At 36.3% G+C, this 26,737-nt stretch overlaps 1 protein-coding gene across 3 annotated transcripts in view; it reads left to right on the top strand.

Moving 5' to 3' along the window:
- Positions 1–26,737, top strand: part of LOC150109453 (uncharacterized) — a 710,474-nt gene that overhangs the window by 542,731 nt on the left and 141,006 nt on the right. For all 3 annotated transcript variants that reach the window (XM_090413228.1, XM_090413221.1, XM_090413233.1), the window contains exons 17-20: positions 9,584–9,679; positions 17,458–17,671; positions 18,736–18,893; positions 25,860–26,003. In XM_090413228.1, coding sequence (XP_090269354.1) covers positions 9,584–9,679; positions 17,458–17,671; positions 18,736–18,893; positions 25,860–26,003 — 612 coding nt within the window. The remainder of the gene's footprint in view (positions 1–9,583; positions 9,680–17,457; positions 17,672–18,735; positions 18,894–25,859; positions 26,004–26,737) is intronic.

The following is a 26,737-nucleotide window of genomic DNA, read 5'->3' as shown; positions in this document are numbered from 1 at the left end:
AAGATCTCACCAGTTTTTGTCTTTTTTGTTTCAGTCACCCCTATTATGTCGATCTGGTACTTATCTAATTCCTCAGCTAGCTCCATTTCTTTGCCATTCAGGCTTCTTACGTTGATAGTACCGATCTTTAACTCTGGTGATGTTGAGTTGGGGTTTGTTTTCAGATTTGTTCCAGTAGCTGACTTTTCGCTGTTCGCCCTGGTTCCCTGGCGAAAACAACGGGGGCCATGTTTAACCAGGCGACGCCCCAGCCGGCATGAAATTTTGTCATGTTGTACCATCATTTTTTATGTTGGTTTAACCAATAAGAATACAATTTGGTCGGCTAAATCCCAAATTGCCAGCCCATCCTCGTTCGTTCAGTATCAAAGTAGATACCCAACAGGGTGCACCACGAGAAGGTGAGGATTGGACATTAGGTCAGAAGCCCTGGTCGGTTCTCCGCATTCCTTTAAAGGCTATGTGGAGGTCTCCTCTCAGTTATACAGCTTTGACCCTTAAGTACCCCTATTGTTATTATTATTTATTTATTATTCAATTTGCCTGTGTAGCTCAGTGGATGTGGCGTTTGCCAACCACGGCGCTTGGCCGCACGAAGGAAGACTTGGTTTCGAGTCTAGTCGGCGACTAGAGGAAATTTTTCTAAGCATTTTTTCGACCGGTTCCTGAGTTAGTTGATCTCTGGCACGGGCAAGCAGGTTTTTCCTCCCGGAAACTCGGGTTTTTCGTCCTGTAAACTCAAGAAAATCGACTGTAGAACCCACATTATTTCAGACATTAAATATATTGTGTTAGGGTTAGGGACCACGAGATGGCGGCACATTTGAGCCGTCTCTCTTCACTGAGTACCGCTTAATTAGTGATAGCCTTGGGCCATCTATCTCTGATTGGTACCAGTGGAGATTGAACTGCCCACTCAGTCTCCAAAAGTTAGATAGGGCTAAATGGCCTCGCCTACTCCCCATATACGGGAATAAAAAGGCGTTAGCTGATTTTTATTTTATTTTATTTTTTATATTCAATTTGCATGTGTAATTTATGCATAAAGACATTAGTTATAAATTTAAAAACATTTACAAAGCCTTAAATTAATAGCATTGGAGGCAATAAATTTTTACTTCTGTGTCTCTGAAACAGATTATCTAAAATCCTATTGAACATGTAATTTGTTTAGTATTGTTTTCGGTTAATGTCACTTTTCCCAGAACGAATTAGTGATGTTAAACGAGGGTTGACAGTGTGTGTGTGTGTGTGTGTGTGTGTGTGTGTGTGTGTGTGTGTGTGTGTGTGTGTGTGTGTATGCTATACAAAATATACTGTATAGATTAGGCTCAAAATATGTTTTCATATTTTGAGCCTAATTTTTTTAAATTGAGAGCTAGTATAGTACTTCTTTTAAATGTTTTAAGAATGGCACAAGAAAATCATTAATAGCACATTTAGTACTGGGGTGAGATAAGAATTGAAATAAGCTAATAATGTATTGGATTGGTATTATTGGAAAGGTATTCAGGAATCAGAGTTATGTATATGGGTGTGACTTGTTTGGGGGATAGTAGGAAGTTGAATATGAGTCATCCATAATATATTTTTGAGATTTTAATTCATTTTTTTTGTTAAGGTTAGGGTGATTGATTAGGGCCTCCCAGGTTACTTTTCTTATATTTGTATTTGTGCCATGTTTGGTACACATACTGGTCACTGAATTAGAAACTTTTATTTTATGTATAGCCTAGTATGGTATATGTATAGTATAGCTAATTATATGTACAATGCTATACATAATTTTTTATTTTGGTTTAAGCCAATAAGAATACAATTTGGTCAGCTAAATCCCAAATTGCCAGCCCATCCTCATTCGTTCAGTATCCAGATAGATACCTAACAGGGTGCACCACAAGAAGGAGGATTGAACATTAGGTCAGAAGCCCTAGTCGGTTCTCCACATTCCTTTAAAGGCTACATGGAGTAATTACTTTGAAAAATTGCTAAATGAAACAAGCAGTGATGACAGCATATTAGTAGTAAAAAACACTCAACAGACATGCAGTCAGGAATACATATCCATACTTGAAGTAGAAAAAGCCATCAAAGGCCTGAAATGTAGAAAGTCAGCACGAGTAGATGATATTTGACCAAAAATGCTCAAGTATGGAGGTGTAAAAGCCTTACAGTGGCTGCACTGCATAGTTCAGAAGGCCTGGACAGAGGGATGAATTCCAGATGATTGGAGTAGAGCTGTCATATTACCAATATATACATATATATATATATATATATATATATATATATATAAAGGGAAACAAAACTGAATGTGAGAATTATAGAGGTACTGAGTGTTCCTGGTAAGATATGTGCAAGTATACTTGAGAAACGGTTGAGAAGGATTGTGGAAGAGAAGCTTGATGAAGAACAAGATGGATTCAAGCCAAATAGAGGCTGTCAGGATCAGATTTTCATTTTACAACAGATAGTTGAGAAATATGGAAATATAACAAAGATTGGTATTTAAGTTTTGTAGATCTGGAAAAGGCATATGACAAGTGCCAAGAGAGAAGCTATTCAAAACTGGGGCATTATATTAAGTAATACTTAGTCTTTATTTGAGTTGTAAGTCAGCAGATAGAATTGAAGAAAGTACAGGAAGGTAGTTTAATATTAAATCTGGTGTCAGACAAGGATGTGAATTATCCCCTCTGGATCACATTATGAAGGAAAGTGGTATTAAACCGGATATTAAAATTGGAGATGTTAATCTCAGCTCTTTGCTTTATATTGATGATGTTATATTTCTAAATAAATCGGCTACAAGTCTGCAAGATTCCCTGACTAAAGTGAATAACTGTTGTAATAGATATGGTATGAAGGTCAGCATTAAAAATACAAAGACAATGAAAATAGGCAGAATCATTGAAAATGTCAACTGTGTTGTGAATGGAGAACCTGTGGAACAAGTAAAACATTTCAGCTATTTAGGCACGATTTTTACTGAAGATGGTAAATTAAATATAGAAATAGACAACAGAATCAGCAAAGCTGGTATGGTGGGAAGTCAATTGAATAAATTCATATGGAATAAGAGAGAAATTAGTCGGAACACTAAATTAGCTGTATACAAGACAGTGTTCAAACCAGTTTTAACTTATGGATCTGAGAGCTGGGTCAGAAGTAAAACACTTGACCAAAGACTAGAGACCACAGATATGAGAGTCCTGAGAAAGATTATAGGCGTGAACAGATGGCATCAATGGCAGTATCATATTAAAAACGAGGATATTAGGAAAGAACTTGACATTGTCAGCATCCAGGAATGCGTTAGCAGAGCTAATCTCAGGTGGTATGCTCACTTAAACAGAATGGACGAGGAAAGATTAGCAAAACAAGTGTTCTCTGCCAGGTTGGCAGCAAAACGACCCAGAGGAAGACCAAGATATAGGTGGATTGATAAGGTACAAAGTGCTTTAGACGATAGAAATATAAGATCTGATAATGTTGGAGTGTTGACAAGTAACAGACTGATTTGGAGGAAAATTGTAGATAGGAAATTAATAGTGATGTAATTTTTTTCATGTAGTACTATCATATCCTGTACACCCCTTGAGGGTAAATGGCAGGAATTTGATGATGATGATGATAGTTTGTTATAATACAAGAGATATTTACTTACTTATCCTCTTCGTGCCTCATGGCACATAAAGCTGAAATCTGTTTCTTTCAGATTCTTCCGTCTTGATCCACTATTTCAGCTTCTTTCCAGCTCTCATAGCCAGACATTCTTCTTCCCTTTACTTTCATTCTCTGATGAGTTAATTTAGCCCTTCCCCTTTTCCTTTTTCCTTGTTGGATCCATGTCATTACGTTTCTTCATTATAAAAAGAATTTAGTTCTATTTTACTATTAATTACTCCAAGTGCCACTCTTCCCATTCTCTCATTTACCTACAATGACAATGAATTATCTTGAAGCTTGGAATAAAGTGCATTATAACAAATGCAAGATGATTTGCAGTTGGCTCCCTAATACAGATGGCCAGCTTCATGTTATCTCATAGTTGACAGCCAAGAGGTAAGTAACAAAAGAACTGTGGGCATCAGACAGTTCTGAAATATGAAAATGTAGGCTGATATGCCTTTGTTATCAACTGTGGAGACTCTAAGTTAGATAACGTTTCTCCAAGGAATTCTATCATCATCATTATCTAATTTCAAGTATTGATTCTTGAGGTAGTAACTCATACATCACTACTTTTGAAAACAGATCTGATTTATGTAATGAAATTCATTACAAATATATTCAGAATATTTTCAAGACATCTAAATGCTTGAAAGGAGTTGATTTTCAAATTGGTGATTCTGTAATTTGCTATGAGGAATGCAATAAATATCTTCCATTGTGTGTGTGTGCGTGTGTGTGTGTGTGTGTGTGTGTGAGAAAGAGAGAGAATGACTTTGAGTGAAAGGTTGTAACAGAAAATACTTATTTATTCTATTTAGTTAGTTATTCGAACATTGTATAATGCTTCATAAGATTCTTTTCCCCAATAATGAATACTCAATACTATTTTGGATTAATTTTATGATTAAATGTGAGCTATTGGTCAGTGTGATTACTGAATTAAGGAATGTTGGTTGCAGTCCACATTCTGGAATGACTTGATATCATTCTTGTTTTGTGTTGAACTGGTGGCATAGCTGCTTCCCTTGCTTTTTTTAAGCCTCTTCATGTACCAGTTGCTGGTTTTATAACGTTTAGGTTTTTCCCTGAAAACGTTTATTCAAAACTGCTCCCCGATGCACCTTACTCAGCTTCCATGATTCTGAGTTCTCTCCCAAATGGCTATTAACTGCAAAATATTTTTTGTATCTATACTGTAAGATTCCCCCCCCCCCTCTACAGTCTTGTATGTTTCTATCATATCTCCTCTCTCTCTCTCTCTCTGTCTGTCTGTCTTACCCAACCCATCCCTTTCTATTCCTCAGCTTTGCAGACCTGAGCTGGATCTTTTCAGCTCAGGTCTGCAATACATCTATGATATAATACATTTATAATGCATCTATTATTTATAATTTATATTATTCATGATTTATAATACATCTTATGCTGCATCACAGCTGATGTAGCATAAGATGTATTATAAGGTACAACCATATTAGCATTTTGGAGTGAAGTCACTGCAAGAAAAAATGACACTAAGGATAGTATGAAGGAGAATAACCAATTATACACAAATGATTCAACACATGGTGATTATAGTGGAAGACAGTTAAAGTTACAAGGCTTTGATATGAGTGCATTGGATTATGCTCAAAGCCTTGTAACTTTAACTGTCTTCCACTATAATCACCATGTGTTGAATCATTTGTGTATAATTGGTTATTCTCCTTCATACTATCCTTAGTGTCATTTTTTCTTGCAGTGACTTCACTCCAAAATGCTAATATGGTTGTACCTTATAATACATCTTATGCTGCATCAGCTGTCAAGCTGATGCAGCATAAATTTACATCATGGGAATTACAGAAACCAGATGAAATGGAGAAGGTCATTTAAAAGAGAGGATGAAAAACTAGTGTTTATTCAGGAGGTGACTCAAAGTATCATGGGGTAGCTGTGATACTTGAAGACAGTTAAGGCAAGATCCCTTCTTGGTTATAATCTTGTTAATGACAGGATACTTTGTATTAGTTTACAGGTCATCCTACCAATGTGTTAATTATGGTAGTTATGCACCCCCACACAGATAGGCCTAATGAATAGAGTGAGAAATTCTTTGAAAACCTGCAGATTATATTGGACTGCCTACTAAGGGGAGGTGTACTTTACATCTTACAGGACTTTAATGCAAAAGTGGGAGAGAGTATGAGAGTTAAGCCTGAGTGTGGAATGTTTGGTCTAGGTGAATGTAACACCTGTAGTGAAAGATTGTTGGAATTTGCCCATGCTAACAGATTAATTATTACCAATACCTGCTTCCAGAAACACCCACAATGGACCTATACTTGCACATCTAAGATTGATAGGTCAAAGCACCAGATTGATTACATTTTGGCTCTCCAACAGTAGAAGACAAGCATCTCTGATGTGCATACTTGTCCTGGATTAGACTGTAGTATAGACCATCAGCTAGTAAGAGCCAGAGTGAAACTAAGACTCCAAAATCTTCAAGTCAATGCCTGACTTGAAGATTATTCTGACTGGATGTCAGAATAATCCATAGTGGGTTCACAGAAGAAACATCAATTCATTTGGATGAGCTTTTGGAGATTAGGGAGGAGCACTCACCTGAAATGCTTTGGGAAGGAGTGAGTGAAGGTTATAATACAGAATACAGCCAAGGAGTATCTCAGCCCAATTAGAAGACCAAGAGATCCATGGATGTCATCAACATGGGATCTAATTGAAAGAAGGTGATTGTTGAAACAAAGAAATACTGGGACTGAAGAATATAAGAAATTATAGAGAAGTCAGAAGAACCATCAGACAAGACAAGGAAAAATTTTATACTAATAAACGTGAAGGGATAGAGTTTTCCAGATGAGGAGGCACAATTATAAAAGGATGTTTCATTTAGTTTGTGACCTAAAGCACAAGTTTAAGCTCAAATTGAGTGTCATCAAAGACTGGAATGGAGCAGTATTAACAGAAGAACTGGAAATCAAAAAAAAAGATAGAAAGAATACTGTGAGGAAGGAATTGTACAGCAGAGAGGATAAGAGAAATTTGGAGGAGCCCTCCCCTCCACCCCTCACTACGAAAATTCTGATTTGGAACCACCTCCACTTGGCATGAGGTTGAAAGAGCAGTTAAACAGCTTAACAACAGTAAGGTCCCTGGTGCAGATGGAATCCCAGCAGCGTTAAAGGCCACAGGGGATGGAGGGATAAGAGTGTTTCATAGATTGATTACAATGATATGGAGACAGGATCATGGCTAGAGGCTGGAATGTCAGTTTTCATACCATAATACAAAAAGGGAAATAATGAAGGATTGCAAGAACTAAACTATTAGTTTAATCTCTCATGGAAAAAAAAAAAAATATTAAAGATAATTCTAAATTCTAAAGTTGAGACAGAGAGAGAGAGATGCCTGAGGAACAAATAAGTTTTAGGGAAGGAAAGGCTACCAGAGATCAGATCCTTTGTCTTAGACAAATAGAAAATTATAAAGAATTTAGACTCCTTATAGTAATGTATTTCATAGACTATTTTAAAGCTTTTCACTGTGTAAGCATGTGAAACTGTGGGAAGTAATGAATATAATGGGTTTTCCTCAACACACAATTAGGTTGATAACTAACTTGTACAGTGAGCAAAAAGTCACACTAAGAATAGGTGTTGGAATTGATAGGCTCAGGCTGGAAAGGGAGTTAGACAAGGATGCCTACTTTCTCCTCAGTTGTTTGGTATCTACTGAGGACATCATGCATGCAACAGTGGATGAGCTTAAGACAGGAATTATAATAGGTTGTAGATTAATCAGTAATCTGTACTGATGATACAATACTCCTTTGTAATGACAAGGAAGAACTGGGACAAATCCTTGACAAAATCAATGAGTTCAGTAAGAATAGAGGATTTCAGCTTAATCCTTGCAAGATTATGGTTCTCAAAGGAAATACAGATGGGGAAGCTCCTGAGAAACAAGTGTACCTTAATGGAGAAAGAATTGATGAGGTTAGCAAGTTCAAATATCTGGGATCCATTATTAATGTGAAGAATTACTATTCAGAAGACATCAGAAGAAGATTAGGAATGGCTAAAATCTGGAAGGATGAACCTATCTCCACAGGAACAAAGTTGAGGCTGGATGTAGCTGTTTTTCCAACAGCGACATGGATGTGAAATTTGCAACCTAAAGAAGTCTGATAGGAAATGGATAGCTACTTTTGAGATGTGTTACAGAAGATTATTGAGGATATCATATACTGAAAGGCAGACAAATAGATGGGTTCTAGAAAGGATTAGTGGAACTTGAAGGTTTCTTAAGGATGACAGAAGAAAGTTGAAATACTTTGGACATGTTAGAAGGAGGACTTCTCAATAACAGTACTAGAAGGTAAAGTTCCTGGAAAGAGGAAGGAGTAGACTGTCAATCAGATGGATGGATGGATGTGTGTCTGGAGTGCCTGATATTTAGAGAGTTAAAGCTTCCAGAAAAGAATCCAACAGGACCACCTGGCAAGGACTGGTGTGGCACATCACCGAGCATCAGAGTGATCATACAGCATTTGATGTCCAATGAATAGATAAATGATAATGATGCACAGATCCTTCTATGGTATCCCACTACTTGTTTTTAGTAGACTCAGCACCTCGTCGGCCAATATCTACTATTCATTTCACAAACCTATTTTGCATACCCATTCCGTTGAGTATGTATAATAACCTCAAGAACTTAATGAATTGCTGATCAAAACATTATTAAATTAGTACTGATGCCTTTAAGTGACTTTTAAAGACCCATGGGTGGGAATGGATAAATTTTTTTCACCGAAGGGTTAAATTAAGAAAATTGTATGGACTTTCTGGCCCAGATAACTGTCTAAAGAAAAAAGAGTTAGCCACTAAATTTACAATTTAACTTGACAATAGTTGATATTTCAAACCAGTTCTTCCCATCTAGGATGTGAAGAATCTTTATAAGAGATTTTTTCATATGGAGTTGAGTTAACATTCTCATACTGCAACAACAGAGCTTTTCCTCTCAGAAACTCAGGTTTTTCTTCTTGCAAAACAGACAAACCAGCCAAAAGATCACCCATCGTTTACAGATGTAATACACTAGTTTCATAGCTTTAGCTCTTTCAAACATAACTGCAAACATTTGCAACTGCTTAATAATTTTTATTTATTTTTAAATGTAGATACTTTTTCACACTAGCTCTGGGTTAGAACAAAAACTGAAGTAGTGCTGTAGTTCCTTATTCTGGGATGATTGAGGAGTTTAAAAAAATACTCAGGCTAAAATTGACACTAGACACTCCTGGTTAATTTTCGTTGAATGTTGTTTTACGATGAATACCTTTTACATACTTAATAAAGTGTATTTTGTCTTTAAAATGTTGAATTTACATATAGCAGCAGATCTGTTATAGTCAACATTTGTACTTCTGTTGATCATGGGCCAAGATATATTATGGACTCACTGCAAATAGTTTTATTTGTTATTACTATTATTTATTTATTTTATTATTTTTTTGAGGGAGTATTTGGATAGAATTTCAAGAGGCATATAGCTAGAAACATCTGAGAAGCTATCTAAAAAAAAAAAAAAAAAAAAAAAAAAAAAACTAGTTTTCATGACCTAAACTTTGTAATTCATGCATATGTAGTGTTTATATACTTTGTATAATGTGAAGCCAGGGAAATTTATTTAAGTTATAAGAATTTTTGATTGTCTAATGTTTATTACTGATTATCAGTCTTATATAATAGAAAAAAAAATTAAAGTTTACTTCATGTATATAATTTATCTTTTAGCATTTTACTAAATTGGGTAATTGATACTAAAACTTACTATCAGCTACCCAATGAAATGTTACTATCTTTATTGCTTTAGTTCCTGTAATTCTATTTTTATGTAGCTGAACTACAGGCAACTCAGACAAATGCTACATCTGCATTGCCACCACTTCCTACCCCTCTTTCTAAAAGCAGATCAACTCCTAATGCTCTGAGATGTAAGTAGTATATAATAGTAATGTTTATGTGTGCTATAATGAAATTAGAAGTTTATCGTTTCCATGAAATCTCTCACTTCATGACTTTTTTTTCCTCCTTAAGTGAAATTTTAGCTAATAGGCAAACATTTATCACTAGTTTCAGTGGGCTGTGCATTATGAGATACTAGGGCTGTTATGAAGGTAAAATTTTATATAATACAAATAACCATAATTGCGAAGATACTTCATGCACAAACTTTATTTGCTTACACTTGGGTGCAGGATTTAAAACAAAAATTAATTTCTTGCCTGTTATAATTTTACTTGTAACCAAGCTAAAAAAAAATTTGTTCAAACTAGTAGTAATTCTACTTCTTGTAGCAAGGCTTATACGTTGGTCATACATAACTGGTAATTGACTTAAGGAATTTACAATGCATAAAACGGATATTAATTAAAGGAAACTTTAATGAATACCTTCAATATTTCGGCAACGTCACGTTGCCATCTTCAAGAACATACAAATATGGTATGTGCATGCAGGCACTAACAAAAGCAAATGAGGAAGAAGGCAAGAAACTAATATTGTTCCTCAAGTCCTAATGGTGCCCCTAGTGGGCTAATTGGGTTGTCTTGGCTGTTGTGGTGAGGTTCTCATGATGTAAGACTCACAAATTTGGGACAGTCTCATGCACCCAAATTTGCTGAGGTTTCGAACGATTTTTAGAACAGCTGATGATTCCTTGAATAATCTTTCGTACTTGAATTTGCTGCGGTGTATTATTTTAGTTTTCTTCCAGTGAATTCTATGGCAGGTATCTATGGTTGTCTGCAAGCCCAGGGTGGCTGTACTGGTGAAACCAGATGTAGTCTTTGTGTTCTGAAATCCTGATATTTGCTGTCCTGCCTGTTTAGCCAAAGTAGGACAATTTACAGCTGCAAGGGACCTGGTATACACCAGGTAGGTCTAGAGGAAGTGGTTGGTCTTTGATAGAGCAGATAAGGGATGGCAACTTTTTATATGGTCTATAACAAGAAGTTAGGGTCATATTTTTTGAGGATATTGGTTATTTTCTCAGAGGTGCCCCAGATGTAGGAGATGCCTTCAAAACTATGGAAGAGAAGTTGACTACTGTGTTGAGTGGTTGTTGTGGTATGGAAGTAGAATTCTTTATCATATATTTTCATGTGCCGATTATGTATTTTTTCGAATTCTTTTTGTTGCCGAAGCACATTAGACGTCATAAAGAATGTCCAAAGGTCATGGCCAAGCATAACTAAAAGCTCTTCCTCTAGCGCCCATAAGGTTTTGTTTTCGTCAGCAAGGAGAACGCGTGTCACGGTAATTTGTTCTTGTAGTAGGGCGAAACTCGTGCGGAGACCTTTGAAGAGAAAACCTTAAACTCTGCCCCACAAAAACCCACTATTTGGCTTCGGTATGTGAATGATGTGTTTGCTGTTTGGCCACATGGCTCAGATACACTCCACTCCTTCCTAACACACTTAAACAACCAATACCCCCAGGGTCCAGTTCACCTTGGAAAAAGAGGAAAACAACACCCTCCCCTTCCTAGACACTCTAATCACTCGCCAACCTGATGGATCTTTGGTTTTCTCTGTTTATAGAAAACTGACCCATACAGGCAGATACATTCACCAACAATTCCCCCCCCCCTCCCCTCACAACAATATGTTATAAAAACACTATATAACACAGCAAAATTAATCTGCTCAGATGACGATGCCCTAACCACTGAACTAAACCACATCCTCAACACTTTCTTAGCCAATGGCTACAACCCCTCAAAAAATACTAAAACCAGTAACCCCCCCCCACTTCACAATAAAGATTACACTAAATCTATCACCATCCCCTACATCTGGGGCACCTCTGAGAAAATAACCAATATCCTCAAAAAATATGACCTAACTTCTTGTTATAGACCATATAAAAAGTTGGCATCCCTTATTCGCTCTATCAAAGACCAACCACTTCTCCTAGACCTACCTGGTGCATACCAGGTCCCTTGCAGCTGTAAATTGTCCTACTTTGGCTAAACAGGCAGGACAGCGAATATCAGCATTTCAGAACACAAAGACTACATTTGGTTTCACCAGTACAGGTGAAACCAAATTTTTCACCTCTGGGCTTGCAGACAACCATAGATACCCGCCATAGAATTCGTTGGAAAAAAACTAAAATAATACACGGCAACAAGTATGAAAGATTATTCATGGAATCATCAGCAGCTCTAAAAAAACGTACCAAACCTCAACAAATTTGGGTGCATGAGACTGCCCCAAATTTGTGAGTCTTAAATCATGAGAACCTCACCACAACAGCCAAGACAACCCAATTAGCCCAGTAGTTGGGGTACCATTCTCCTAATGGGGCACCATTAGGACTTTAGGAACAATATTAGTTTCTTGCCTTCTTCCTCATTTGCTTTTGTGCGTTGTAAATTCCTTAAGTCATTTACCAGTTAGTAGTAATACTAGTTTGAACAGTCACGTTGTCATTCTATATCGTACTACAGTATATACTAAATATTAATTATAATAATTTTAATTAATACTTCCAATATTTTTGTAGTGTTACACTGCTATTATCAGGGATAACAAAACAATGAATGATATATGCACACAGGCACTAACACTGAGTAAATTAGACTGAAGAAAGGCATCCAAATTTGCCTATAGTCCTAAATGGTATCCCCCCCCCCCCCTCAACTAGGTGGTATTGGGTTGAAGATCTGAGGATCATCCCAGATTTAGGCAGTTTCACCTACTCATTCAAATTTATTTCTGTCTCTATCACTCTTCTGATACCATCAACCATTCTGAATGTTTTGACTTTTCTTCCTTTACATGTTAATTTCCTTCAGTAACTTTTATAATAGTGAAGTTATTTTAAAAAAGAACGGTATTCCCTCATGAAAACTTTTTTATTAAAACTGAAGTTATTTTCTTCTGAGATTTTAATGCTCACAACACTGGCTTTCTTCCTCCTCCTGCTGCACTGACCAATCAGGTAGAAATGCTGAGTCATCTGCTATCACCAGTGATCTTATACACTTCCCAAACACTTTAGATCTCTTCCTTACTAGTGACCCTTCCAAGCAAAGTTGGGGGATGACCTTCGTAATTTTTATCCTTCGTTCCTGTGGTTGGACTATTGTTTTTGGCCTTCTGCCAAGCATATGTATGGGAATAGATATATTTCCCAAGAGATGTGCCAAGACTATACAAGAGAACAATTGTGCATATAGCACAGCTGGCTTTCATCAAGAATTCCATTTCTTTACTGCTTACCAAGACCCGAAACTGCTGCAAGAAAACTGTCGTATCCAAAACTAATTTCAAAAAAGCCAAAAGCAGGAAACTTACATCATGTCAAAATGGCATTCAAGCCTTTCTTTTCTCTTGGCAAAGCAATCAGCTATAACTTTTGTTCCACACTGCTCCCATCCCTATCATGCTCAAATGGCTATTAAATAATCATCACCAACAGAAAAAGCCAAGAAATTGGCTTTTTCTGTTGTGATGATTCAGTTCTTTTACTAATTCTCCACACACACTCAGTATCTTCTTTAACCTTTCACCAGAAAGAGATAGGAAGAATCTTATCTTCAAATTAGACATAAAAAATTAGTCTTGGTGGCTTTTTTTTTTTATGATTATCCTGAAGGGTTGATTTCCAGAGTTGACTCCTGTTTTATGTCTCTCTCCTTTTTTATGTTCTCTTATTCTATATGTATCTATCCCACAGCTTGGAAATTAGCCTATGTTCTACTCATTCCAAAGAAGGGTAACAAATCCTTACCATCAAACTGCCATCCTATCTCTCAACTTTAGGTGATGAAGGGAACCATCAACACCTAACTTGTATGCTACCTTGAAAGCACCCACTAATTAACCACCACCAGTATGGATTCCATTACTGCTGATCAAAACAGCAGACCTGCTTACATATCTATCTATCTATCTATCTATAGACAAATACCATGGGAAAAGTTTGAACATATGTTGTTGGATGATATCTTTGAGGACTTTGACAATGTCTTGCATAATGGTCAGTTAAGTAACTTTCCATCATTTGGTTTGTTCCATGAGTTCTGCATCTGGGTTGCCATCCTTCTGACTGGACTTGCACTACGTGTGTAGTGGATGGTTCTTTATATTTTAGCTATGCAACTATTGCTAGGATTTCACAAGATTCTGTTCTCTCACTCATCCTGTTCCTTTATCAATGATTTAGTCTAGTTGACTCATGCCTAGCACATTCCTTCTCTTTACTTGAAAAACTGCAATACACAAATCACCACAAGTTACAGAACATTAATTACCACTACCTTTAATAGCTGATTTCTGAACTATTCTTCAGTGGAATTCAGGTAACCATGTCTATTTCTTTGGTAGTAACCATAGTTCTCCATTACTTCCCACAAAAAAAACCCTTTTTCTTCCAGGATTACCTTTGCCATACCTCAAAGTTCCAGACAAGATGAGATATCTCTTCTTGGAATTACCCTGACATCAAGCTTCTCTTGATGTCAGGGTAAACATCACAATCCTTTGTACTCTATCCTCAACAGAATGGGTGCAGATCTGTCTTCCTTGCTTTGCTTTTATTGTTTGTTTGCTCAGAGCTTGATTATGGGTTGGATTCTATCCATTATGGTATGCAAATAGTTGTGGATTTTGCACATTGCCATTTCAAAGTTTTTATGTAGAGGTAAATGAACCTATCACTTTCAAGGAGAAATAGCTCTAAAAATGGTCATTGCTAAACATCCTGCTTAGACTAGTAATTTTTCTCTAAGTTGAAAGTTCAATATTACCCACATCAAGCTGTTGTTCACCAGTTTGAAGAGATTATGCAAGCTATTGGCATGAATTTGACAATATTGCCTGCACGAAACCTAATAGTATTCCTCCATAGTAGATTTGCACTCCAGTATACAGCCTCTTGCTGTGCAACTTAAGAAAGTCTCATTATCCATCATTCTAGCAGCATTTGTTTAATATGCATGGAGTAGAGTGCTTGAATTTCTTACCATCTATAAGGGTGGCCTGAAAAGTTCTTGGCCTAACAATGAAAAAACGAATTTATAATTTCAAAGTTATTTTTATTTTTCAACATCATCTCCCTTAAGACTAATTCATTTATTCCAGCAATGCCCCAGTGCTATTATCCTGTCCCTGTAATGGTTCTCAGTAAGATCTGCAAAATACCCCTCTACAGCTGCAATCACCTCTTGATTTGAAGAAAAACGCTGACGCGAGGAAGAGTTTTAGTTTTGGAAAGAGATAGAAGTCAGAGGGAGCCAAATCTGGGGAATACGGTGGATGTTCCGACAATTTGTAGTGCAGATCCCTTAATTTTCCCATTGCCAAAACACCTTTGTCGGCAGATGCATTGTCCTGATGAAAGATGATTTTTTCTTCTGCAAACCAGGTCTTTTCTCACGAATTTTTTCATCTAGTCTGGTTAAAACATTGGAATAATATTCCCTGGTTGTTTTACCCTTTTGAGGTAAAACATTATGAGGAAGTGACCTTCCTCATAATGTAAAACAGTAATACATCTCCTAGGAGCTGTGTTTTACATTATGAGAAAATATTAAGGACGGTGATCAAAGCTTGCTTCACCTTTGCTCCAAGTTGCCCTAGTGTTGTACTATCAGGTGTTGACTTACGCTTGGACTTGCCAAAAGTTCTTCAGCATGAACGTTTAGATTTCGATCTTCGAGTTTCATATTTGGCTTTAAAATAATGAGAGATTTATTATCCCCTTAACTTAATTTATTATCCCTCTTAACTTAAGAGGCAATTTTTTTGTTGCCGAAAAAATTGCCTCTTGGCTCTTTGAGGTCAGATCGCTTGAAAATGTTAAGAGCAGATGTTATCAGAATTGTCAAATATACCAAATTTTTTAAAAAAATGTACTCATTTATATGATTGTATTAGTTATATTTGAAACCTGTATAATACAAAATTTATTCTTTATGCCATTATAGAATTTTTACGTACGAGGGTTGTTTGAAAAGTTTGGTAAAAAAAAAAATAAGTTAAACATGTTTTTTTGGAAAAAAATTACCTTTATTTATCAACATATTCTCCATTGAGGTCTACACATTTGGTCTAGCGAGTTTCCAATTTTTTCATCCCATCTAAAAAGTAGGATTTGTCAAATTGTGCAAAATGCAAAATAGTCATTTGACAGCCTTCATGACATCCTTGTTCTAAGAAAATTTTTTTTTCCCAACGAGCCAAATTTTTAAGTTTGGGAACAAGAAGAAGTCACACTGGGCCAAGTTTGGAGAATACAGTAGATGCAGAACCAATTCGAACCTCGATCCGTGCAATTTTGCCTTTCCGGCAGCTGATGTGTGGGACGGTGCATCGTCTTGATGAAAGAGCACTTTTTTGTTGTGTCAATCTTGGCCGTTTTTGTTTTCTTCAGTTCTTCTTTTAAACAGTCCAACAGTGACACATAATAGACTCCTGTTATTATCTTAACCTTTTCTAAATAGTCTATCATGATAATTCCTTGGGAATTCCAAAAAATGGTGGTCATCACCTTCCCAGATGACAAAATGGTCCTCGCTTTTTTTGGTGCTCTTTCACTGGGCATTGTCCACAGTTTTCACTGTTGCTTGGACTCAGGTGTATAGTGGTAGATCCAAGTTTCGGCTACAGTCACGAATCGATGCAAAAAATCCTGCAGATTGCGATTAAACATCGCCAAACACTGCATTGAAATGTCTTTCCGCATGTGTTTTTGATTGACAGTCAGCAATAGTGGCACCTATCGTGCAAACAGATTTTTCATGCAGGATATTATACACTTGTTCATTTGAGATGCTTATAATCTCAGCAATCTTACGCACTTTCACTTGGTGGTCTTTCATAATAATACCATGAATTTTGTCAATCATTTCCTTCGTAGTGACCTCAGTCGGGCATCTGGAGCATGCTTCATCTTCAATGGACTTACGACCACGTTTAAACTCATTTATCCAAAAATAAATAGTCTTTAATGCTGGTGCAGAGTCCTCATGAATTGCATCTAACTTCGGCTTTGATCTCTGCAGCCATCCACTTCTTCAAATAAAAGTGTTTTATCACTGCACAAAACTCGTTTTTCTCCATTTTTATGAAAATGCAAACACAGTTATTTTAAATGTTTGCCAAACAAGAACTACACGTCGCACATGGCTAAAATTTTGCCAGGGGTCATGAAAGAGATGATACATGCCAACACTGGTATGAATGAACGAATTGTATCTGATTTCCAATGAACGAATCGTTTATTGGAAATTTACCAAACTTTTCAAACAACCCTTGTAGACGCATTTAAAAGCATTAGTTCGTTTCAGAATATATATTTTTTTAATGATGTATTTTTTAAACATGGAAATGGTAAACACTAGCCATTGATGTTCACATCATTAAATCTTCAACCAGTAACCCAAACAACCAAGATAATCTGGGGTTTTGGTATACATAGAGTTTTCACTACTTCAGACAGCCAGTAAGAAGGTTGGTAGTCTCACACCCAACAGTGACATAATTTACAGGCATCCATACCCCTGTGGAAATGTGCTTCTGTGACATGTGAAAGTTAAAACTTGGATGGATTGAAATGAAAATCTTGGTTTCTTGATAACAATAGAAAATAATTCTGTGTATAGCAAAAGGACCATTTGAGATATTAGAGTTCTGCACGACTGAACAATTTTTTAAAATTAGTAACTAATTCAAAAGTGCTCAGCATTTTGGTTTTTTTTCAGCCAAAGAATCAAATCAGGAGGAGGAAGAAGAGGAGGAAAGCAGCTCTTCTGAATCAGAAGAGGAAAGCAGTAATTCTAGAGTTCTTGTGCCAAAAGCTGATAATGAAACTTTTAGCTCCTTCTTTGAGTCTGTGAAATCTATGCAGACAAAAGAGGAAAGAGTCGAAATCAGTGATGATGCCTTCAAATTAATGACTTCAGAATCTCATCAGTTGTAAGTATTTATTTACTAGGCTAAAAAGTACATATGTCAGTTATGTTTGTCATTGCATTATGAAGTATTATCCCAAGTTTTCAACTTTTAAACATTTCAAAATGAAAACATGAAAGGTACACAGAGATATGTTGCTATTATTAAGTCTGTTAAAGCAGTATCGTCATTAAATCTTTAACGGGATATATAACCAATAGTTACTGATGCAGATAGTATCCACAATCACATTGTCTTTCCTCTATGTTATTATAGTAATAGATGTCAAAGGTTCAGTATCATGTATGGTATTACTTGTGTAAGAAACTGACACATTAGAATTTCATGAAATTCCATTCAGAATGGCTGAAACGTTCTTTATAAGTGCCTCTGTAATGTAATTGGAAGAAAAATGGAACAATACTCTCTTCGACTAAGTTCGATTCTTGGTGTGATGAGGGGAATCTTTATACGACTTTTTAAATTGGAGGTGAGTTAGCCTTCAATTTAATGGAGGAGCAATGTTTTTTTCCTCCCAGAAACTGATTTTTCATCCTATGTACAAGCCAATCAGACATGAGAACACATGCAATTTACAGACAAAAAATACTGTTGGTTGTGGTGGTAGTGTTGATCAGTAGATGGCATTGATGGTAATAATGCCATTGTGTTGTAATTGGAGAATTAAGTAGTAGGGGAGACAATGATACTTATATAGTAGAGTAGAGTGCCCTCTCGCAATGAGTCCTTGGAGGTGTCATATTGTAAAAGTAATAGTAATAAATTTCTTTTGTAATATTGGATGATATGAAGCTTTGGCAAATGTTTTTTTTTTTTTTTTTTTTTTTGAGTACATTTTGTTATGTGAATTCATTATAACAATGTTTGTTGTTATAAGTGATGACTGTATATGTGCAGTGCTATTAAAATAAAAATGATTTGCCATGTACATACTGGGAATTGGTTTAATTTTTTTTAAGAATTACATTAATTATATAGTATTTAAGATGTCAAGGTAATTGTTTTTAAATATTACCTATATGCTTCGTTATAATTTTTTTTTTATTTTTATATATATACTTATGAAGATTATCACAAAAGAAGAATATAAGGATACAAAGGCGACATGTTGCTTCTCGTAATCCTATTAAAGCATTAGCATCACGTACTGATCTGCAGCAGGAATACCTTGAGCACTGCACAGGAGTTGCTGAAAAGGAGGTTCGAAGGATGAAAGTTGAACAGTGTAAACATTTATATTCTAATCAGATTTATTCTCATTTTAAGTATTACTTTTACACTTGGTTATAAATATTAAATTAAACTTGCCAGGAAATTATATTCTTGTTTAATCCTTTATTCGAGTATGTTTACTCGAGATGATTCGAGTATGCTTACTGTGAATTATTCATCATTCTGCACAAATTACACATAAATACATTTGAAAATAATTGAGAGATTTATTTACAGTATATTTAATACTTAATTAAGATTAACTACAAATATTTCAATTCACTTATCATGGATTAACATCACTGTAATGCAATTGAAAATGAGAATGAAAGTAAATGGAGAATGGACTTTTTTTTTTAAGTACATGCACACACACTTCAATTGATCCTAATACAAGGGTAATCAGAATTTAAGTATCCCTGTTTAAGGTCCTGTGGAACACCATCCGTTGATCGAAATGCGGCGAAACTTTGCAGAAATACAATGTGCAGCATGCAGAAACGATATCTAACAGGATGAAAAGTTTCCAAAATTCACCACCATTGGCATTGTAAACACAAAATGCATGGAATTTGCATATTGCACAACTCAGCAGGTGCCAGGAGGGTTTAAAAAGATGAATACATGATTTTTCCCTTCATCTTGGTTGTTAATACCAGCTAGTGTGATGGTACTAATTTGGCTCCAACATGCTTTCCTTGTGAAGCTGTACTACCTAAACAATTGCAATGCTGTTGCTGCACATGACAAATTTCACTACCTGAACAAATCTCTACAAGGTCCACTATCTCCATGTGCTCTGCAATGAATGATTAGTCTTTTTGAAGAAAAGACTAATCATTGGGAGTTAGACTTGGCAGAGGACTCAAACCAATCAATTCACAAGTGAATAAAGTTGCTACTGCCATTATGGAGCAGGCCATGAATAACAACATTGATTCCTGCAGTGCATGCGCTGTATCAAGACACATGGATGTACCTTACACAACTATCTTGAAAATTTTATGGAAGATTCTGTATTTCTACCCATTCAAGGTAACCCTGACACAGGAATTGTGCCCTCAGGACTTTGAAAGTCGACTCACGTCCCCTCTAACATTCCTTGTTTGAGTGGTGATGGATGCTTTGTGTGTCCATGGATGATTTTGTGGGGAGATGAGGCTCACTTTCATCTGAACGGAGCTTTGAATTCCCACAGTTGCCGGATATGGGCTATGCAATCCAACAGATTCCTTTGCATTCACCCAAAGCTCTCTGGTGCAGGTTTACAGCTTAATTTATCATTGAATCCTTGTTCTTTGAGGACATTCACCAGTCAGGTCCTGTGACCTGCTCATTTACTGCAAAGAGGTATCGCGATATGATAAACAATTTTGTTGTGCCACAACTACAGCAGTGCCTCTGCATGATTGTCATTTTTCATTCAGGATGGGACACCTCCACACCTTGGCTGATCTGTATGTGGGGTTTTTCGAGAACATTTCTTGGAAGCCAGAGTGGTCAGCTGTGCATTTCCAACTTCATGGCTGAATCGTTTGCCTGATCTGAGCCCTTGTGACTTCTGGCTCTGGGGATTTCTCAGAGACAGGATTTATTGGGTTTACCCTGATGAGTTGGCAGCACTGAAAGACAGCATAATACAGCATGTGTTATGCTGTACTATTCAATGTACTGCCTTTCCGGTATGCTACAAATTACATTTTGCACAGTATGTTGACAGGCTGCATTCTGTTGTTCAACACTGTGCAAAATGTAATTTGTAGCATACTGGAAAGGCAGTACATTGAACAGTATAGCCCATAAGCGTATAATGGAAGTGAATACAAATGTGTTATTTATGCTTGTGCCACTTTCTCCTTTCACACATAACACACAGGAAAATTACTACATCTAATTTTGGTACATCATACAACGACCACCCTGGTAGTGATTGGAACTACTTTATTTCCTTTTTTATGCAAAGTTTAGCAGCATTTGGATCACTGGGTAGCAATCCACAAGGCTTTAAGCAGGGATACTTTAATTTTGATCATCCTGTAGTATTGGTTTTTACTTGGCTATCTTGCAGCTGCATATATGGAGAGATTCTACTCACCATATGCCTTCATTGTTGTTTAATCTTTTTAATTTCAACTATGTTGCACTGATGATGATCCACGATACATTAGTTAATTTTCAATGAGAAGCAGAATAGATATTGTTGATAGTTTGGCTCTCCCACGATGAGTCTTCGTGGAAGTGCCCATTCAACAATAATAAGAGTAACTCATTTTAATTAAATGATTTTTCAACTGTGTCTACTTGTAACTTATGCAGAATCCTTTATCAAAGTATAAACAAATTTGTGCATGCAGTATCTTCATGACTAGGGCTTGTATATAGAGGATAAACATAAATTGCCTCAGTATCCCATAATGCAAAGCACACATCTTTTTGGGTATGTATATGCCCTATGCATTATAGGGAAAGGCCACTATCCACGTTACTGTTAAAGTGCAGGATTACCTCTCCAAAAACTGAGTGATCTAAAAGATTGGATTACAGGAAATAAGTAAGCCCGAAGATGAACATTATTAAATGTCATCACTGGGAGCCAGACCCAGAAGAGATGCCATGGTTAACTGTTCTGGCAAGATGGATTGATTGGACATATATCGAACTTCTTTGGATATCAGCTTCTTGGTGAAGCTCTGTTTCTTATGAACTGTGGTGTGTTAAATACTATTTGTAAACTTTATAAAAATCAAGTGGATATTAAATTCAGCATTATTTCAAAGCCGAATACAGAAATTATACGAGTTTCGTATGAAATTTAACCAGAGAGCTTATGGGAATACACTCACTGGTATTTACGAGTCACCCAGCCAGACCTTATAGGAGACATAACTGCTATGAGAGCATCCATATATTCACCTATTATTGATCCATTTTGATAAAGTTCCACTGGCCGTACAGCTGTTTCAAACCGGTTGGTTTTCGTCAGAGACCAGGCAGCAACCTTAAGAGAGCAAAAACTCTCAGTACTGAGGAACTTGAGACATCAGAGAGGTGTATTTTTCGTAGGTGAACTCTCGGTCGGTGTGTAAGAGTATTTACTAAAATAAAGAGCCAAAAATTTTGCATCGCCAAAGGCTTCACTTTGGCGATGCAAAATTTATAAAAATCAAGTGAATATTAAATCCATATTTCAAAGCCGAATATAGAAAATGGTATGGCTATGGCAACTCATAAATACCGGCGAGTGTAGCTCTCTGGTCAAATTTCATACAAAACTTTTATAGTTTCTATATTTGGATTTGTAATAATGCTGGATTTAATATCCACTTGATAAAGATTCACTGTCAGACCAGTGAATCTTTATCAAAATGGACGAATAGGAGGCAAGTATATGGATGCTGTCATATATTCCTGTAAGCTCTCTGGTCAAATTTCATATGAAACTTTTATAGTTTCTGTATGAAATTTGATTCATAAACCCTCTAAGGACACTCATCTTCTTGTGAATAGCACTTCAGTGCTGTTGTCAGTATTAACATCAATTTGCCATTTTTTTTAACCTTGTTCTAATACTGAGATTGCATTTTGCAGTTTTTTGGTTGCCAGTATAGGTTGCAAGGAGTGGACCATTATTGTAGTATCATGTGTATAGTTATTGTGGTAGCAACTCTGTGTGGGATGTCAGCTACATAGAGCAGAGGTGATAGTAGGAAGCCCTGAGGGATGTAGTGATATTGCATTTAGACAATATCGCTGAATGCTTCTAATGATCTAATTCCCTATAGCTTCTCTTGGAGTTTGCACTCACTGAGGTATACGATTTTGTAAGTTTGACCAGTCCTAGTGGGAATTTGGCCTTCAAGGGTTTGAAAAGAAGCTCATTGTGTCATATTTTTCGAATGCTTTGGTGATGTCCTGGAAAAATTGTCCCTGTCTACTGCTTCCAGTTGAATCCTACACTGATGTTTTCCATGTCTCTGAGAACTTGTTCTGTGGAGTGGTTCTCCTGAAATTCAAATTGCTCATCAGGAATGAGATTTAATTCTTTAGTGACTTTCTGCAGTCACTAACAGTCTTATTACTGTTAGCTTCTCAGCTGTTTTTCCTAGGTAGGAAAGTAGGCTGATTGGGTTGATAGTTTTGGGGAAGTTGTTCTGCTTTTCCTGGTTTGGGATTAAGATTATACCTGCTACTTTCCATCATGTAGGGAAGTAGTGATATCATAATATTGTAGTAATGATAGCAACAATGTGCATTACAATTTTATGTGGCAGGCATTTTAATGATTTTGTTAGAAATTCCATCTGGGCCTGGTGCTTTCCTGTTAAGTTTGGTGATGATTTCATGTATCTCAGCAGGTGATGTCATTTGGATGGGGGTTTATGTACTTTTGGCATTTTAGCATACAACTTACCCAAGTGTATACTTTGCTGATGAAATCTAGATTTGCATGGGTGTAGTTTGGACTATGCTACTTCTCTGGGCTGTTGGCAAAATCCTCAACATTGTCTACATCATGGTAACCACAGATTGGCGGAGAGTTTTGCAGTCTGTGCACAGAGCTTTGATTATTTTCCAAAGCATCTGGTCCTCTGTGTTTAAGGACTGAAGTTTTGTCTCCTACTGTTGATTTCGATAACTTTTAAACACACATATCGAACTCCTTTTATACTCATGTCCTGTTAAGTGCTTGCCAGTGTTCTGTGGTATTGTCACTTGGCTCTGTTCTTTCATGGATTAGGTTTTTAACATCATCTGGAAATTGTTATCCTTTCTTTAGAGATTGTATGTTAGAGATTGTTAGAGTTTGTGCATGGCATATCCGTGATGGCAGCTGTTAATGCAGTTATCTGCTATTCTAAGCTTGAAGTTGAGTTGTTGATTTTTTCCCTTTCAGTCGATCACTGGAACTGGACCAACAGATTCATGTGGAGCTGTCTTTAGTTTTTTTCCAGTTGACAGCTGGGTCTCGATCTGAGATATTTTCATGCTGTAAATTCATTTGGAGTAAAACTGGGTTTTGGTCAGAGCTGAGGTTATCCATTGCACTTATTTGGTATTGATGTGCAATACAAGTATTTTGTAGTATCACTATGTCAAGGACATCAAGATGTTCTGCCACATTGTAGTACTTGGGTTTTTGGAGTGTCTGTGAACACTGTGTTCCTAGCAGCAGAGCAAAGTCATTGAAGGTTCTATCATCTTGATTTGTGGTTCTGCTGTTCCAGGCTGTGTGCTTAGCATTCAGGTCTCCTGTAACTAGCACTGTTTCATTTGTGTCTAGAATTTGTGAAGTCTGCTTCCAGTACCTGTTTATTTAGGGATATATATATATATATATATATATATATATATATATATATATATATGGAGTATATTTTCAGGAGACCTGCATTTACAGTTTGGATCTCTGCTCCTGTGATTTCTGTATTAGTAGCAGGAGGATTTACGATTTCATTGTAAATATTCCTGCTACTAATACAGAAATCACGGGAGCAGAGATCCAAACTGTAAATGGGAGGAACATAGGAGGATTTACAATGAAATTGTAAATCCTCCTATGTTTTATGTTGTGTTCTATATTGAGCTTGGCAAATATGGGTGTGCTCCTCCCCAGCATTGGGTCTGTCATTGCAGTATAGAACATAGTTCCTGAGTTTTTGAATTGTCGGCTTGCTGAAGGTGCATTTCGTTTACGAGGATACCTCAGTAAGGTAGTGTGGCGTGAATTCTTGCAGTTCATGCATTTTTAGACCATTGGAACTCTCTACACAGTCTGTAGAGAGTTTGACCTTCTATACTTGCTAACCATTGACTAGAGCAGTAAGGATTTTGGACAAACTTTGTTTGTGGAGTCCTAATTAGGGTTTGCTTTGCTCAATTAACTTTTTTTTTTTTTTTTTCAGAGTGGCTGCAACAACTTGAGTTTGGTGGATGTGGTTGGGCATGGGTATTTAGTTTTTCCTGCAAGTTTTGAAGCCACCATCTCTGCATACAAAGCACGTGCTTAGTTAGTTTGTTGTGTGTGGGGGGGGGATATTGGCATTCACTGTGGGTGCCCATTCAGTTGTTGATGGGGCTCTTAGGTTTTCTTTTGTTGATTTTTGGGTGGCCAAGTATTGCTTGCATCCTCTGCAGTTGGTAAGATGTGGTCCACCACAGTTTAGTGTACAAGCATTTTTTTTTTTTCCAGTGCAGCAATGTTAGGGAATATTTACCAAGTACAAAGACCTGCATGTTTTTCCTATTAAGTAAGTAAAAGTAAAAAGGTTCTGCAGCTGCTATTACAAAAAAAATTTTGCAGAATTCTGGTTTTGAGAGATTCTTGTGACACGAAATTAAGAATTATTAACATGTTACCACAAAAAGATTATTTAATATATTGCCAGATATTTCAGTTTGAAATAACAAACTATCATCAGTGGCTTGACAGGAAACAGTTTTTTACAAGGACCTTGTAAAAGACTGTTTCCTGTCAAGCCACTAATGATAGTTTATTTTCAAACTGAAATATCTGACAATATATTAAATAATCTTCTTGTGCTAACGTATTGATAATTCTTAAAATCTTTGTGAGTTAAGCTGCTACTGATAAAACATTACATTTGACTTTCACTACTATAGTAAACTAGCAAGAATCACAGGAATTGTTATAGAGAATAGTTTGTTATAGTGAATTTTCTTCAGCATTATGGTTATGAGCACTTCAGTCTTTTTGGTAGTTTGTTCTAGTAAATGAGTTTATTATGTTGGTGTTTGCTATAATAATATTTAATTATAATAGCAAATATTGAATTAGTAGAAATTTTGCTTACTTTAAACTCTTGAAACTTGATCTGCCACTTTAAGAAAATCAACCATTGCTTTTTAAATGCTGGTTTAGACTATTCAACAAAGAGATTTAGGAAGGTAACCCACTTATTTAATAAAACTGAATGCTGTAAAATTCCTATAAAAATGTTTTCCATTTTTTTTATTTTAGTGGCAAAAACATCTGATCTAGCTCTTTCAGCTTTGGCTGGACTTGCCAGCACTGAAGATTTTAAAGCTATAGCCTTAAAGAAAGGTACGACAGGAACAGGTCCTCTTTTGCCACAGAAGGACGTGATGCTTATACAAGTGAAAGGTAATGTTATTTTTGTTTGCTAGGGAAATATATGTTCTTAGTTAAACTAGTGTTCATTGAACATATATTGCTTTTATTTGATTACTCTCATTGTTGATTTAATTTTTTTTAAGTACTTCAGAGTGCAATTTTTTTGCAGTTTTGGAACACCATAGCATGCAAACTTTATTTAACCACATAAAATAAAGTTCAACTGAGCTTTATACTTTATTTTTGATGAAATGTAAAAACTAATAAGGATATGGGATTTAAATATAAGCTTTTGCTCATCTTCAAATCTGCATTCTGCAACCAGGTTTTTCATACCTTCTGTCTGATCACAGACGTGTAGTGGTGGATAGCTCTTTCTCCTCAGACTTTGCAGCTAATGCTAGGATTCCACAAACCTGTGTTCTTTCACTTACTCTCCTTCTATATATCAACAACTTTCTCCAGTCAACTTCCAGTCCAGTTCACAGTTTTGCTGGTGACAGTACACTTCACTTCTCTTTCATTTGACGAGCCTTGCATTTTTTTTTACATAAATCACCCAAACTTCCAGATTGTCAACTACTGCAACGCTCAGAATTCCTAATCTAGTTCTTCAGAGTGGAAGAATGGGAAAGGGGGAGGGGATGTCTGGTACCCTTGTTAATTTCAGTGCTAATAAATCATAATCCTGTCTTATTTCTCATTAACATATATATATATATATATATATATATATATATATAAACAAATTCCTGTCTTCTAAC

This window comes from Typopeltis vanoorti, chromosome 2 (genome assembly GCF_054136105.1).
Source record: "Typopeltis vanoorti isolate ZY-2024b chromosome 2, IOZ_Tvanoo_1.0, whole genome shotgun sequence".
NCBI lineage: Eukaryota > Metazoa > Arthropoda > Arachnida > Uropygi > Thelyphonidae > Typopeltis > Typopeltis vanoorti.
The sequence above is the reverse complement of the archived record's forward strand: the minus strand, read 5'-3'. Positions and strand labels throughout refer to the sequence as shown.